Source organism: Gadus macrocephalus, chromosome 16 (genome assembly GCF_031168955.1).
Source record: "Gadus macrocephalus chromosome 16, ASM3116895v1".
Taxonomy (NCBI): domain Eukaryota; kingdom Metazoa; phylum Chordata; class Actinopteri; order Gadiformes; family Gadidae; genus Gadus; species Gadus macrocephalus.
The window spans coordinates 9,806,243-9,823,174 of NC_082397.1; the positions used below are offsets into that span (position 1 = coordinate 9,806,243).

The 16,932-nt window shown below is 46.2% G+C and overlaps 2 protein-coding genes and 1 pseudogene across 2 annotated transcripts; all 3 read right to left on the reverse strand.

Annotated features, from left to right (window-relative positions):
• Window positions 1-3,207: 3,207 nt before the first annotated feature.
• On the reverse strand, window positions 3,208-6,019 carry LOC132475133 (uncharacterized; annotated as a pseudogene).
• A 1,945-nt stretch (window positions 6,020-7,964) lies between these two features.
• On the reverse strand, window positions 7,965-10,303 carry LOC132475139 (extracellular calcium-sensing receptor-like). The gene is made up of 4 exons (XM_060076137.1): window positions 10,214-10,303; window positions 9,306-9,443; window positions 9,016-9,199; window positions 7,965-8,916 (listed from the first exon to the last, which is right to left on the reverse strand). The coding sequence occupies exons 1-4, from the start codon at window positions 10,301-10,303 to the stop codon at window positions 8,018-8,020; spliced, it is 1,311 nt and encodes a 436-aa protein (XP_059932120.1). The 3' UTR covers window positions 7,965-8,017.
• LOC132474273 (extracellular calcium-sensing receptor-like) lies at window positions 9,981-12,589 on the reverse strand. The gene is made up of 3 exons (XM_060074864.1): window positions 11,295-12,589; window positions 10,880-11,174; window positions 9,981-10,795 (listed from the first exon to the last, which is right to left on the reverse strand). Exons 1-3 carry the CDS (start codon window positions 11,606-11,608, stop codon window positions 10,484-10,486), a joined length of 921 nt encoding a protein of 306 aa, XP_059930847.1. The 5' UTR covers window positions 11,609-12,589; the 3' UTR covers window positions 9,981-10,483.
• Between the last annotated feature and the right edge of the window lie 4,343 nt (window positions 12,590-16,932).

A 16,932-nucleotide genomic window follows, 5' to 3' on the forward strand; every position in this document is an offset into this window, starting at 1 on the left:
GACAAGAGCGATGCTCCAACATCTCTTACTCCCTCTGTCCTCTGATCAGACAGTGGACCCACCGTATGTTCCACCTCCTCCAGAGCTCTTGTGCCGAAACTCAGCTTGGACCAACCTGTTTCAAACAGGTGAGAGATCATCAAAATGTGAAGGCTAGGTAGGAGCCAGAGAGGTTGCCGAAGGAGAACCACCAGCAGAGGATGTAGCGGCCGAACTGGTTCCATAATGGCACTATAGTGGCTGATAACTAACAAAATAAATAAAAAAAATGAACAAAACCAACAAAAGAATATTCAAAAATCTCAATGCATCTCAATTACACATTTGGTAGGTTGGATGTGATGAATATGGTTTGTAAGAATTAAGGTGTACAAGAATGAACAGTTAATTTGCCATACAGTTTCTGTATGTCAGAACAGAGGAAGACGCTTAAAACCTATCCTTGTAAAAGGATGGTGACCTGGCATATATAAAACTGACCAACCTTCTATAATCAGCTGAGGCTTGTCTGGACCTATCAGAATGAAGACACAACTGAAGAAGTGTAGGACAAATCCAAATATGGACAAATAAGCCTATGACTGGTCTAAATTATACTGCAGCTTTCATGAATATCATTTTCCTGTTGATGTTTTAATAATATCGATAGAAAGGCGACTAAAATTTGGCTAAATGCAAAACTTTTATTTTTTATTACACTTTGTACCACTATGCTTTAGTCTCGTGGACTGAACACTGCACTGCACATGAGGAATCAGCAGATCCAACGGCAATACATACTCACCATAATCACCTAATAATCATAACGTTTTCATCTTCCTGCTCAGGTTACCTGAATGTAAGGAATGTAAACAATGGTCCTTGTGTGATAAAACATTTTCCTAGCACAAGTACTTGCATGCCAATTCACAGTAATGTTGTCCAGATAATATGTAATGAACGATGCAAATTTATTCCAAACTTTGACAAATTATATTGGCAGCAGATGTTTAAGGGAAGCCAAGAGATGTTATGATGGTCTGATCACTAAGACTGGTATTACCCATAAGGGATATTACCTCCACCTTGTGGTCATAATACAGTTTACCCAGCATTATCAATTCAGAGAGAAGCCATGGCTGACTGCAAACAGTGCATTCTTGGCACAGAATTGTCCAGATAACCTCAATGAGACCAAGTTTATCACCCTCACCATGCTGGTCTTCTGTTTGGATAAATTTCATTCCAGTTTGTGTCAACTCCTCTGGGTAATATGCAGATGGTGAAGTATCTGCAAATTTAATATCTAATCTGTTAGATTGGTCTGTTAGGAGCCAAATTAGGACCAAAGTGTTATTTAATTCTGCTTAAACCTGAGAGAAACCTTAAGAAGCCCTAAATGGAAAAAGGTGTCTATCAGAGGATATGGACTACGTTACATTTGTTATTTTTGTGATGCTCAGTTTGACCAACAGATCTGTCTAAAGAGAAAAATATATACAGTATATATATTGTGTTCAAATGTCTCTCAGCATTAGATACACCTGTTGCCTGGTCAGGTAATTTCCGCATGAAAACACAAAATCCCATATGGTCATGCCGTCATAGATTTGGAGGATTTTCTAATGAGACCTATAGGTCTCATATGCACCTGGGGCCGTATTCACAAAGGATCTTAGGGCTAAAAGTAGGTCCTAACTGGCGAATTTAGGAGTAACTCCTAAAAATAATGGGCGTGTCACTCTTAAATTTAGGACTCCTAACTTTTTTCACTAAGAGCATTTCACCAAGTATTTTAGGCCTAAAAGTAGCACCTAAGTCTAGGAGAGCTTAAAAGTCCTCAAGAGGACTCCTAACTCAGTAAGCCTATTCACAAAGAATCGTAAAATGGCTGCGATAAGAAATGTTAGGGTATTAAACTTGTTGTGGAGTTAGTGCGCGATGTAATAACGCAGAGTTACGTATGTAACTCCGGTTCTATGAATCCTGGATGACGGTGCATTAAGCACTGGATTTATCCGTCTCGCGCATGCGCAGTTCAAGTACCTATACCAACAAGGTCACATGTGACCCTCGTGACACCGGGTTGGCTATATAGCCCGGTGTCGACAGAGGATCTGTTCCCAGAATCTTCTCGCAAACCACGAGACTTCTGAGTGACCTGTAACTCTGGCGGTCATCCAGGATTCATAGAACCGGAGTTACATACGTAACTCTGCGTTCTATTTCATCCTTACTGACCGCCAGAGGCGGTGCATTAAGCACTGGATGGCCAATACCAACAACGTCAGGAAGAATCAAAGCGCTCACCCTACTGACCAGAGACAGCAGAGCTTGGCCTCAGGACCACGCCCATTGGATGGGGAGTGGCAACGTTGACCCGGTAGAACCTGGAGAATGTGCTAGGCGACGCCCATGACGCCCCCGACAGATGGTCCCCAGGGGCACCCCTCTCAGGGCAGCCCATGATGTTGAGACGCTCCTGGTTGAGTGACACCTCACCCTGGATGGCGGGGGGGCGGCCACTGGCCCCGTAGCCGTGCGTTATGGTCTCCACAATCCAGTGGGACAGCCTCTGCTTTGTTAAAGCACGACCCCTATTAGGGCCACCATGGCAAACAAAAAGCTGCTCCAACTGGCGAATACCGGCGGTAGCAGAAATATAAACCCTAAGGGCCCGCACCGGGCACAGCAGCTCGGACCCACCCTCCCCAGAAGGGGGGTCAAAGCGTGCTAACTGGATGGGCTGGTTAAGGTGATTGCGTGGCAGCACCTTTGGAAGGAACGCAACATTCGGCCATAGAGTGACACCCGAGCCATCAGAGTTCCACCTCAGGCATGTATCACTCACTGATAGGGCATGCAACTCCCCGATCCGCTTGGCAGAGGTTATGGCGAGTAAAAAGGCAGCCTTCATGGACAGCCACTTCAACCCCCCTTGACCCAAAGGCTTGAAGGGAGGCGATGACAAGGCTTCCAGCACCAGCGGCAGGTCCCATGCTGGAGACCTCATGGCTGTAGGGGGACGCAGCCTCAAAGCCCCTCTAAGAAAGAGGGACACTAATCTGTGGCACCCTACCGTGGCGCTGTCAACCCTATCATGTAGGGAGGAGATGGCAGCGACATAGACCCAGTTGGAGAACAGCTTCCACTTGTTTGCGTACTGCAACCTGGTCGACGGTGCACTGGCACTCATAACAGTAGCCCTGACAGCCGCAGTGCACTCCCTCAGCAGTGGGTCGGGGCCTGCAGTGGCCAAGCCCAGAGCTGTAGGCGAGAGGGGTCGGAATGCCAGATCTGACCCCCCAGCTGGGACAGGAGATCCCTCCTGTCGGGGAGGCGCCATGGCGAGCTGCAGCAGAGCCTGAGCAGCAGTGGATACCAGAGCCTTCCCGGCCAAAAGGGGGCCACCAGAAGGAGCCGGTGGCCCTGCAAAAGGACCCTCTGGAGTGTCGGCAGAACCAGAAGCAATGGTGGGTATGCATAAAGAGGCCTGTCCGGCCAATCGTGCGCCAGCGCGTCCTGCCCTAAAGGGCTGGACGCTTCTGCCCAGGAGAACCAGAGGGGCCAATGCGTCGACTCCTCCGAGGCAAAGAGGTCCACCTCTGCCCTGCCGAAGAGGCCCCACATTGACTCCACCACCTCGGGGTGAAGCCGCCATTCCCCCGGTGGAGACTTCCGTCGGGAGAGGAAGTCTGCCGCCCGATTCTGGGCCCCCGGCAAATAGACTGCCCGTAGGCTGGCCAGACGGGGAGAAGCCCAAGTCCACAGGCTCTGGGATACCCGGAGAAGCCGTGCCGACCTGGTGCCCCCCTGGTGGTTCACCTGGGAAACCGTGGCCATGTTGTCCGACCGGACCAGGACATGCCGGCCCGTCAAATGGGGCAGAAAGCTGGCTAGTGCCAGCTGCACAGCCCGGAGTTCCAGCACATTGATGTGTTGTGCCACGTCCCGGCCAGACCACCGTCCCTGCGCAGTCCTGCCCTGCCACACTGCGCCCCATCCCGAGAGGCAGGCGTCGGTTGTCACCAACTCCCGGCGTGCCGGAATTGCGCCCATGGGCATGCCTGCCTCCAGATACGCTCTCTTTCTCCATGGAGCCAGAGAGACAAGACACTGCAGGGTCACCTTGACCCTCCTCTGCCTGTGCCACTTGGCATCTAGGTGCAGGCTGTTCAGCCACATTTGGAGTGGGCGCAGGAACAGTAAGCCCAGAGGCACCACAGCTGAAGCAGCTGCCAGCTTGCCCAAAAGCTGAAGAAACTGAATAAAAAGCAGGCTCCTGCCGGCTCTGAATAGGGGAAGGAGGCGGAGGATGTCGTTCACCCGTCGAGGTGAAAGGTAGGCCTTCATGGCGACAGAGTCCAGGACCAACCCCAGATAGGTAACCCGTTGGGAAGGGTCCAGGCAAGTCTTTGATTAGTTCACCGTCAAGCCCAGCCGGGCGACGTGCGACAGCAGGCGGGCCGTGTCCTGGGCCACCTGGGACCTGGAGGGCGCACAGACCAGCCAGTCGTCCAGATACGGCAGGACCTTCATGCCCTGCGTCTGCAGGGGTGCGAGGGCTGCCGCCACAACCCTGGTGAAAACCCTCGGGGAGAGGGAAAGCCCGAAGGGAAGTACCCTGAATTGGTAATGCCTGCCCCGATAGGCAAACCTCAGGAACCGCCTGTGGTGTGGCGCAACCGGCACATGAAAATAGGCGTCCTTCAGGTCTATGGTCGTAAACCACTCCCCCCTGGCAACTACCCTCAGGGTGTCCGCCGAGGTGAGCATGTGGAATGGTAAAACTTTTAAAAACGTGTTCAGGCCCCTTAGGTCTAGAATGGGCCTGAATCCGCCGTCTTTCTTGGTTACCAGAAAGTACGCCGAGTAGAACCCCCCGGGTTGTAACTGAGGGTCCACTGGCTCGATCGCACCCTTGGCCAGGAGGGCGGATAGCTCCTGGGTCAGAGCTGCGGCCTTCGTCGGGTCGCGGACGACTGTCATCCTGACCCGGCCGAAGGCCTGGGGCCGGCGTCGGAACTGTAATTCGTACCCCTGGGTTAAGGTGGAAACCACCCAGGGGTCTATAGTACAGGCAGCCCAGTAACTGATCTGCTGCTGGGAAAAACAGCCGACGACCGGCCCCGTGGTCCTAGCGCCTGGCCCCCCGGCCTCTATCGGCTCTGGAGGGGTACCGGTGAGGCTCCGCGGCCCGAGGCTGCCCGGGCGATGGGCGGGCGGGGGCGCGAAAGCTATCAGCGGGCTGCTGGGCGGGCCGCCGAGACCTGCGTAGGCCCTCATCTCGCGCTGGGTAAGAGCGTGGTGGCTGGTAGCGGCCCCGGGGGCAGCCGGGGGGGCTCTAGGCCTGCCAGGAGCGGACACACTCCTGTGAAGACCCGACAGCTGCAGGTTGGTTTGCCTAGCTTGGGCAGCTCGCTCCAGCGTCTCCAGGGCAGCTGACCCAAACAGCTCCCCCGGTACCACTGGCACGGCTCTGAGGGCCTTCCTGCATGCCTCCGTCAGGGGCGACTGAGCCAACCAAACCTGGCGGCGAGTCTGGACCAGGGTGGACATAACACGCCCCAATTCCCTGGACATGAGGGCAAAGGCCTATAGGGACGCATCGCTCAGGTCCTGCGTAGACGGCTCAACTGCAGCTTGTTGCAGCGAGGTCGAGAGCGCCAGCATTAGGTGGGAGAGGGAATTGCTAATCCGCCCCATACGCGCTGCTGCGTCATAGGCCTTCGAGAGCAGGTCGTCTGTGACCCTGCACTGGGGCCGAGGACACCTGGCATCCGGCCGCAAGGCCTGATCGGGGGTTAAAATGAGGGAGGCAATGGCGGGCTCAACGGGTGGCATTCAACCCAACCCATACTGCGCTGGATCCCGCATGGCAGCCAAAGCCCGAGCACTGGAAGAAGGACGGGGGAGAGCCTTGGCATCCTTCCAGCAGACGTGCAGCTCCTTTAAATACTCCTCCGAAGGAGGGACAGAGAAAGGGGCTGTGGCAGGGCTGCGCCTGAAAAAGGCGCAGCCCAGCCCTGCCACGTGCCATGGACTCAGGCAGCTTTTTGAGGAGCTTATGATTTTCTTCACAATCGTTGAGGATGGCTAAGCCTTTAACGTGGGGAGTGGCTTCGGCACAACTTTGCAGAAAATCTGCAAACTCTCTGAGCGCTGCGGGGTCATTTGCAGCTACCTTTGGCCATTTTGTGAGTTTGTCCCTAAAAGCCCTTTGGATGATGAATGGATTTCCGTATCTGTCCTGTAGCACGTTCCAAATGCCCTTATATGCGTCTTCAGTGTTTCGGTAGAAGAATCCTTCAACTGCTCTGCGTGCCTCCCCTGCATTTTTTCACACACAGGGAGGGGCTTCTGGCCGATAAGTGCCATAGAGGATGTCTTCCAATCCAAGTACTCTAAAGGGTCACCGGTAAACGTGGAGGGTTCTGGTACAGGCAGACGATTAAGAATAAGTGAGCTTGCAAGCGCTTGGACCTTGCACCTCCTCCTCCTCTTCACCTCCTCTTGCTGATGATGATGATGATGATGGCGATCAACATGACAATGAATTTGGCCGTGTGGAACCGAGTGGACTGGCAATTAGGGATCACTTTGAATACACATTTTAGGCAAACACCTTGGCACAAATCAGTCAACACTTCAACACTGTAGTTCACAACATTTCTGTTTTAGCGCGAGTTAGGAGGACTCCTAGCGGTAAGATAAAATGCTTTGTGAATACGGCCTCTGATGCATATTATTACGACCGGTGTTCGCAACGTGTTCGTTCTCTTCCGGGTTCGTGCCGGGGATTCTGGGGGATTCTGGGAGCGCATGTTGTTGCGGTTATTGTTGCTGTTATTGTTGTTGTTCTGGGTCCGTTGCTAGTTGTTGGTGTTGTTGATGATAAGTGGGGTTAATGGGTTGGGATTGTTCATTGTTGTGTGTTGTTCTGTTGTGTGTCATTGTTGCCACCATCACCGAGAATGACTTGTGTGTTAGTTAGGTGTGCTGTTCTATGTAAGTGTTGGGGAGTTAAATAAAGAGGGTGTTTCTGTAGTCGAGCGGTGTATGAGGCACAGAACCCCTATTTGACCAAAAGCCTGACTCCCTGTTCTTCCTGGTCGACGCTACAGTGGTGTCAGAAGTGGGATGCTTCCGGCTCCACAACGGGGTGGTCCACCGCAGCTGGCAGGACCCTAGGGGTAAGAACAACATTCTGCAGCTGTTGGTTCCCCGTGCGCTTCGTCCCCAGGTGCTGCAGCTGGTTCACGGCTCGTGGGAGCGGGGCACTACGGGAACGCCAAGACCCTGCATCGCCTGAAATATTTTATTCCGGGACTAATCGGATTATTCCTGTTAGGACCTACTTTTAGCCCTAAGATCCTTTGTGAATACGGCCCCAGGTGTTTAAATGTGGTGTATTAATGAAAAGACACAAATACACTTAAGCAAAGGATGAATTATATATTTTATACACTGAAAATAAGATTGTATGTCATAGTGTACAAATATAAAATGTGTGTACAAAAGTCTACACACAAAAAAAAAAAGCCATGGAAAACATAAATATAGCATTATTAATGGACTTTAGACAAAACAAAAATACAGTAATAGTAATAGAAAAGTATTGCTTTGAAAAATCTTTTGATATAGTGAGTCGGTAATATGGCAGTACCAAATCAATGACGGAGGGGGCCCGTAGTACAATAGCCAGGAGGGGTCCTCTACCGGCTCTTTAAACTCTTCCACCAGCACCATCTGGTCTCACATCCGAGGACGGACCAGCTTCCAGAGGAACCTGTAGTGCTAGGCAGGAAGCCCTGGTAGATATTATTACAACACATCCAATTGAAATGTAAAAGCATTGACAATATTTGATTAGTATTTTGAATGCCAATGCCACAAAAACCTACACTTTTATGTATGTTTATGTAAAATAAACATACATAAAAAAAAAAAATATATATATATATATATTTACTTTGTATGATTCTGAAGTTTATGTTGAGTACAATATTTATTTAATTTAAAAAATGACTAATATATTTTATGTTTTACCCATTAAATGTTTCTTGGTGTTTTTTTCTGGCCTGAACAAAATTATAAAGCATTTTGGAAAGAATATACAGATAATCAATCCAAAACTAGAGGCTAATATTGCAAAGACTTCCACAGCTACAGTGAACTTCCCAGGGGAACTAATGTAAGCTGGGATAAAAGTGATCCAAACAGCACAGAATATAAGCATACTAAATGTGATTAGCTTAGCTTCATTAAAATTGTCAGGTAGTTTCCGTGCTAAAACAGCTAACACAAAACAAAATACAGCAAGGAGCCCGATGTACCCAAGCACAGCCCAGAAACCTAATGCTGAGCCTAATGCACATTCTAGAATGATTATCTCCTTGTAGGTAGTCAGGTTTCTAATAGAGAAGGGAGGCTTCTGAACCAACCATATAATGCATATCAAAACTTGAACAAATGTAAAAGATACTACAGTCATTCTTTGCTGGGCAGGGCCAAACCATTTGGCTACATTGCTTCCTGGTTGTGTAGCTTTAAATGCCATCAACACCACTATCGTCTTGCCTAGAACACAAGCGATACAGAGGACAAAGGTGATCCCAAAAGCTGTGTGGCGAAGCATACAGGACCAGTCTGAGGGACGGCCGATGAAGGTCAGAGAACACAGGAAACACAGAGTCAAGGAGAAGAGCAGCAGGAAGCTCAGCTCAGAGTTGTTGGCCCTAACTACTGGAGTATATCTGTGCTGGAAGAACACTATGGCTGTTACGATGGTCAAACAGGCTCCTGCTATAGAGAATGCTGCCAAAATAATTCCCCAGACCTCGTGAAAGGAAAGAAACTCAACAAGCTTGCGACGACAGAAGTTCTTCTCTGCATTGGGCCAGAACTCATTGGGACAAGGGGAACAGTCAGATGAATCTGGAGAAAGACATACAATTAGGATAAATTTGTATTATGTTTGAATATTTTGTTATATATCATTTCATTCAGAATTAGGATTATTAAGATTGGTTGTACCAGTAGTATTGCTTATCTCTCCTTCAGCACATGGTACACAGTCATAGCAGCAAACCGGCTTCCCCTTCTGGAGAACCTTGCGTGTTCCCGGTGGACAGCTGTCACTGCATACGGACACAGGCACCTGATTCACATGTAGACAAACAGCTTTACATGCAGTTTGGAAGCAGTTGTATTGAAGGGATCAAAGAATATGTTGTCCTCCCTGCCTGAATGCCACCAGCCCAACTGATTTCCCTTTTGATATTGAACTTCTGGCCAGGAGTAAGGGACTCATCATAATGTCCCACGGTTACAAACTCCAGACCACCGTTTTCATTTCTCTTCCAGTTAATCAGCTCATAGAAGGCCACAGGATCACCATTGGCATCAAATGAGACGTGGTAACCATTACGAGAGAAATTCACCCTTTTCAACTGATCAAGGACCTGTGTAGATGAAAATAGAGTGAAAACACAACAATTGTATGATTAAGATATTGACTGAAAATAAAAAGGTGCCATTTTGAACTTAACTTTCTTCAAGGGTTTGCTTTAATAATATGAATAGATGTAAATGACCTGCACTGGCTCAATTTTCATGAATTGGTCACATAGTATTGCTGAGTTTATCTTCTTACACACAATATTGTGTATAGCGTGTGCTATTGCGTAAACAGCTTTGTACACCATGTTTGTGATTCTGAGCTGAGAGGTGTCAGTGAATGGGTTTTGGAGGTTTTGTATATCTTCAGTTCCATCACACACTTTGTCCAGTCGGCCAGTTCCTTCAAAAAGAGAATCAGGAGCATATGTTGTGACATGAAATCGCATAATTTAAAAAACATAATTTTGTTTTAAAATAATATTTTGGATTATAAAAATGAATAACAGTTAAAATGATTTACTCTATAAATAAATAAATTGATATAATTATGCTTAGTATTAACATGTTCAAGATTATTATTATTGTATTGCCAAGATTTCTCACGTTCATTTTCTAGCAAACAGTTGAATGCACCCTCCCAGAACTCCGAAAGCACATGTGAGGCAGCCACCTTAGCAGGAGAAAGATCTAGAAGGTATTCTCTAAAACCTGGTATGGTAGATTGCGGAATAGCGAATCCAATTGCTCCTTCACACAAACGATATCTCAGAACCTCTGGATCGGTTACCCAGGCTTCACTGCCAATCCATTGGCGAGGAGGAGAGGGATGTACCGTCAGCTCTTCCAGCAGAACCAGCAAGTCTCCTGGGGATGTAAATGCCACGATAACCGTGGCTGTGGACCTGTAGAGATTTCCATACATAAATTAGGCTGATACAAAAAATAAACATATTGAGTGTTATTGTATCATTAAAAAATATCTATATGATTAACTATGCCTTTTTATAATAGTATGGATGAAACTAAAGTTTTATAAACATTATATGCCTTTTAAATTATCTTGGTTGGCATATTGACATTGGTTTATATTAACTGAACACGATCAGAATAATGAATGCATGAACCTGCGAATCACTTCAGCCACCTGTTGAATCTTGCTCTGTGGATCATTTCTATTGAATGATTCAGAGTATTCCACACATATACCCTCGTTCTGTGCTGCTCGTAAAAAGGACGCCATCCCATTGTTACCATAGTCTGAGTTAGACTGAACAGTGCCAATCCAAGTCCAACCAAAATGTTTCACAAGTTTGGCAAGAGCAAGAGCCTGGAACTGGTCACTGGGGATGGTTCTAAAAAAGGTTGGGTATTGTGTCTTGTCAGACAAACACGCACAGGTAGCGAAGTGACTAACCTTAGGAAATAAATTTGACATTATGATGTATTTTGACAAAATAGGTGCATGAAAAGAAAATTATGCAAAATAAAAATTAAATACTTGTGGAATGTCAAAGGGCCCGATGATTCGTGATATGCTGATTGATTGCGTTGATCCAGAATCACCAATAACTGCCAACACCCTCCCCGATTGCGAACACACTTTAGTGTTTTTATACATAGACAGAGGGTCATTTGTAAACTGGAACGCCACCTGCACAGCCATGGGTGGTGAGGAGCACGAATCATGGATTTTATAACCAAGCGTGACCCCCGGCAGAAGATCTGAGCTGTTGTTGATCTCATCGATGGCAAAGGCCATTGCACGCGAGAAGCGCAGTTCCCGGGTGTCCATGCTGTGAACAAATAAACATCTTAAGGATATACAAAATATATGCTTTCGTTCGGGTACATTAAATTGGCTTCAAAGTTAAAATATAGAGCAAGTTCTTATTCTTATTCTCCGACCATCTCACCTTCCTATGCATTTGAGAGGCTCTGGAAGGCTGCTGTAGTTTTTCTTCACAGTTTTCATGTAGTAATGCATGGGGAATACACCCCCAATAATGTAATCCCCTCTCTTTGTAAATGCAGGTAGCTGAGGGGTACCCCGAAGCCAACAATCAACAGAATCAGTGGCATTCTCAGTATAAGATGAAGCCTCTGTTCTCATAATTAGACCACCCCCAGATTTATACAAAGAAAGCAAAATACATAACAAAAATAAACCCAAAGTCAAACCTGGTGTTAGAAAAACTGCAACCAAGCCACCCATCCTTAAAATGAGCATGCAAGTGTTCACTGGGTGTTACAACTAGGCTATATAAGTGATCAGATAGGTGCTGCCCTCTTTTTGCATTACGTCAGATTCTGCACACAGGAGAGAACCCAACTGCTACCACCAGTGGCGATCTTAGCCCTTTGGGGGCTCTAGGCGAACAGTAATTTTTTGGCCGCTGCATCTACCGGTCTAATGTACCTTATAACGCATAATGTGATTATCCGTACAAGGGATAAGCAAAAGTCACTATCCTTCTTTCATGCAACTGTTAATTATTAATTTATCTTAGGTTTCCAGTAGGTCACAGCAGGGGGTTAGACAGGGCATTGCTGTCTATTTTTTGTCACATGCAAAGTGAGAATAGCATACAAAACTAGAAAATACATTTCCTGTAGAAAATGCGGTGAGTGCTGTAGTACAAAGTGAGGTTGAAAATATTTTTTAATAAAGCCACATAGACTAAGACATAAAGAAACGTTAAATGGCATAAATCAAGTGAAGGGATTTGAACAAAAGTTCAAAAGTCTAAATGGAATAAACAATGTAAACATGCACATCATTTAAGAAAATGTAAATGGTTGGAAACAAATAAAGTGACAGCTGAATGAAAAGCGCAAAGCATTGTTAAAAATGCAGAAATGTAAAATTAATTGAACTGAAGAATCTGAGGCTATACGTTTGCATGATGACACTCTGAACAGAAGACTCAAAAGTGGCTTCCCGTCTTCACTTTTTATTCCATGTTTAGACAAGCGTTTTCGGGAGGAAATCTGCGTGCATACGGTGACGCAAAAGTGTGTGGAATTCGATTGGGTATGCATGCCAGGCGGCTAGGTGGTGCTGTGATACACTATCACACAACACCGCCATGTCTGAGCGCATGCGTAGAATCTTCCTTCTTCTCTTATCTGCTCAGCAAAAACCAAAACATAATTACAGATCCTTCCCTGTTCAGTAATACTATCTGTACATATCCTGTACATTTCGTGGAAAGACTTTACAGTTTTTTCCTATCGTTTTCGGTCATGTACCCATACTATGGTCACTTTTCCCTATCACTTAACACACTGGGCTTTAGAGACACACACTTCTGCATATCTGTTAACCTTTGGTGCAAAATGCACTACAACAACCACACCACAAACAATGCTGCCATAACTTAACACATGTTTCCTCTCAGAACACTATGACCTAAAAAACACTAACATCTTGAAGCATTGCCAATTGCATATATAAAATGTTGCTGTGTCCTCCAGTTTGGCATAGATTTCCTGTAGTGTTGCATTGAAAAAAAGAGAAAAAACACAGACAAACACTTCTTTTGACTACAGTAATAAAGTTTGTAATATTACAGTATGACAATCCAAGCCAAGTATCTGCTGACAGTGTTCATATGTCGGTTTACCTCCCACAAAAGATGTCACAATTGAGTGTGGTAAATGTACTGTAATTGTAAATACAGTAAATACTGTAAGTGTTTTATGAGAAACTGAGAATAACAATTTTCAGTTTTTGTAATGCAAATTACATACAGTAAGTACGTAATATATGATCCAGAAACAAATCACAAACACAACAGTCAGAATGCTGTAAATACTGTATAGTACCTGTTAGTTTGTGTGAAAACCCTCACGATTGATGCCACCGTTGATCTTGGCAAGTTCGGCTGAACCCTCAGACCAGCTTCCCTCATGGACAGACCATGATTGATTACATGGTCGATGACAGTTGCTCTGATTTCATCAGATACAACTGTCCTTGCTGCTGCTGCTCCTCTCCCTCTTCCTCTACCTCTACCTCTACCTCTTCCTCTACCTCTTCCTCTTCCTCCTACTCCACCTCCACCTCCACCTTCACCTTCACCTCCACCTCTTCCTCTACCTCTTCCTCTTCCTCCTACTCCACCTCCACCTCCACCTTCACCTTCACCTCCACCTCTTCCTCTTCCTCCTACTCCACCTTCACCTTCACTTCCACCTCCACCTCCTCCTCTTCCTCTGCCTCTGCCTCTTGCTCTTGCTCTTGCTGCATCCATTTTCCTATACCAACTACGTAAAGAAGTCCAAAGCAAATGCCAAAGAAGGCCCTTTTTCAACGAGGCACAAATTACATGTAAAACACCTGAGTAGGTCTTTAGCTGAGTAGGTCTTTAGCTGAAATGACCACCAGGTGTTTTGCATTGCAAAACTTATCCTCTGTGTTCTGTACAGATCATTGTATGTAGTGTTGCTTTTACGTAAAAAAAGTAATTCCATGCCAATTCACCAAGAACTATGGTGCACAGGGGGGAAAAAATCTAAATTACTGTAAAATAAAATAAATAAACTATAAACTAAATATTTTTTCTTATTCAAACATGTTAGGTTTTGAACAGAAAGTTCACTGTTTTGAACAGAGTATCTAAACATTGGTAAAATATGCTGTAGTTCCACAGCGTTTTGCCGGTAGTGAACATTGACTGGGGCAGGTATCCATGAAATTTGGAAGAAGGCGTCATTGCCAGCATTTGTATCTTAGCATAGGGGCAAGTAACCACAGTTTGGTTCACATGGTCTACTGGTATGCTCACTGTGTGAGGTGTTTAGGGAATGTGAACATGGTTTAGGTAAATTGCCTAAAACAATAGGAAAAAACTGTATTAGAGTTTATTAGGGCTGCCAGAGCAGGTTGAACGTCTGACGCATGGAAATAATCCAACATGTTTGTTTATTTCCCTGTACTGGCGCATGTATGTGACGTAAACAGGTGAGCAACATTTAGTTTTGCTTACGAGTTTTGCGTCTTAGCAGTGTAGACGGAAACGCTACGGCGGAGTGTATTCAAGTTTTCCACTCTGGAGGGTGATTTCAGATTTTTGCATTTTTAGGCCCCAAAAACGCTGTCACCGTCTAAACAATATGTTATTGTTTATATGTTATTGTATTTAGACGTAACATATTTTGCCGACGCATGGAAATAATCCAACATGTTTGTTTATTTCCCTGTACTGGCGCATGTATGTGATGTAAACAGGTAAGCGACATTTAGTTTCGCTTACAAGTTTTGCGTCTTGGCAGTGTAGACGGAATTCAAGTTGAACATCGCCGACAGGTTAGCAGGCATAGGGTTGACAGTTGTGCGAGAGTCGGAAATCTGAACGAACTTGCAATCGCTGCGTTACTGTTCTCTCACACCTTGAGCATAATTTGACCGCAAACTGGAGATGGAAGGATGAGTAAATCGCTGGCAGAACGGGCTTGGGGTATCCAGTCTAGCTTGCAGTCGCTTCCCTGTCGTCATTGTGTTAAACCAGCCATTAGCGAGCCAGGGGGAAAAACCAGCTTGGTTTTAAAAAGCAGATTTAACGGTACCCAGTCTACCAGGGCTGCGTTTGTCACCAATCCAGTTTGTGATATTCAAGGATAGGATATTGAAGCATAGTCGTGATGGGGAGGGGTTGCAGTTCGGTGGTCTGAGAATCTCAACACTGCTTTTTGCAGATGATGTGGCATCATAGGCCTGTGACCTTCAGCACTCACTGGATCGGCTAGCAGTCGAGTGTGAAGCGGCTGGGATGAGAATCAGCACCGCTAAATCTGAGGCCATGACTCTCAGCAGGAAACCGGTGGATTGCCTTCTCTGGGTACGAAATTAGTCCTTAGCCCAAATGAAGGACTTCAAGTACCTCTGGGTCTTGTTCGTGAGTGAAGGTACGATGGAGCATGAGATTTGCCGGAGAATTGGGGCAGTGGGGGCGGTATTGTGTTCACTTTACCGCATCGTTGTGACGAAAAGAGTGCTGAGCTGCAAGGCAAAGCTCTCGGTCTACCAGTCGGTCTTCGTTCCTACCCTCACCTATTGTCACGAAGGATGGGTGATGACCGAAAGGACGAGATTGCGGATACATGAGGCTGAGATGCGTTTTCTTATGAGGGTGGCTGGAATCTCCGTTAGGGATAGGTTGAGATGCTCACCATCCGTGAGGAACTTGGATTGGAGCCACTGCTCCTCTGCTTAGAAAGGAGTCAATGGAGGTGGTTGGGGCATCTGTTAAGGATGCCCACTAGGTGCCTCCCTAGGAGGGTGTTCCCGGCACGACCAGGGGGTAGCAGACCTCGGGGAAGAACCAGAACTAGGTGGAGAGTTATATCTCAGTGTCTTGGAACGCCTTGGATCCCCCCGTCAGAGCTGGTCAATGTGGCCCGGGAAAGGGAAGTCTGGGGCCCCATGCTTTAGCTGCTGCCTCCGCAACCTGACCCCAGATAAGCGGATTGACAATGAGGAGGAGGATAAATATACAATATATTTATAGATTATTGATTTGGCAAGGAGCCAAATAAAAAAAGGGGATAATTTACTATTTAGACCAAGGTCTCTTATGCACCTGGGCCCGTATTCACAAAGGATCTTAGGGCTAAAAGTAGGTCCTAACTGGCGAATTTAGGAGTAACTCCTAAAAATAATGGGCGTGTCACTCTTAAATTTAGGACTCCTAACTTTTTTCACTAAGAGCAATTCACAAAGTATTTTAGGCCTAAAAGTAGCACCTAAGTCTAGGAGAGCTTAAAAGTCCTCAAGAGGACTCAGTAAGACCTATTCACAAAGTATCGTAAAATGCCTGCGAGACGAAATGTTAGGGTATTAAACTTGTTGTGGAGTAGTGCGCGATGCATTAACATCCCGACTAACAGGAATAATCAGATTAGTCCCGAAATAAAATGTTTGGCCACACTACGTTATTTAGCAACAGGGGAAATGCAACTTTGCAATGCCGACGATTTAAAAATATCGCAACCATCAGTCAGCCGTGCCATAAACTTTCCTTTGGACATTCAACAATTACACAGGATCAAAGCCAACTTCATGGCACTTGCAGGTATGCCCGGTGTGGTCGGTGCTATTGACGGGACGCACATAAAAATAATTGCGCCATCAAAAGACGAGGACGTGTTCGTCAGTAGGAAGAAAGTGCATTCCATCAACACACAGGTTGTTTTTGTTGCAAATTTGAACATAGCCTACTGGATGTTGATGCAAAGTGGCCTGGAGCTTCAGCTACCCATGATTCGCGCATTTTAATGGTGTGCGGTCTGAGGCAGCTTTTTGAGATGTACCAGTTGGGTGTCACTTGCTGGGTGACAGTGACTATCCATGCAAGACGTGGCTCGAGACACCCTACCTCAATCCACAACCGGGAGCACAGTTAAAGTATAACATGTAAGTGATTACGCAGATTACGCTTAGTCCTATGCGTAAAACAAATCGTATTGGCTCTTTGATGCCTTTTATTTGTCGAATCCATATTTATTATTGTTTACTGATTTCTTCCATATATGCTAGGGCACACAAACATA

Coding starts and splice junctions, on each gene's coding strand:
- LOC132474273 (XM_060074864.1), bottom strand. CDS start 11,608: ATGCTCATTTTAAGGATGGGTGGCTTGGTTGCAGTTTTTCTAACACCA. Junction 11,175..11,294: donor CCTCTCAAATGCATAGGAAG/GTGAGATGGTCG, acceptor ATTTGTTCACAG/CATGGACACCCGGGAACTGC. Junction 10,796..10,879: donor GGCCCTTTGACATTCCACAA/GTATTTAATTTT, acceptor TTATTTCCTAAG/GTTAGTCACTTCGCTACCTG.
- LOC132475139 (XM_060076137.1), bottom strand. CDS start 10,303: ATGTATGGAAATCTCTACAGGTCCACAGCCACGGTTATCGTGGCATTT. Junction 9,444..10,213: donor TTCTGCTGGAAGAGCTGACG/GTACATCCCTCT, acceptor TCATCTACACAG/GTCCTTGATCAGTTGAAAAG. Junction 9,200..9,305: donor GTGGTCTGGAGTTTGTAACC/GTGGGACATTAT, acceptor CATATTCTTTGA/TCCCTTCAATACAACTGCTT.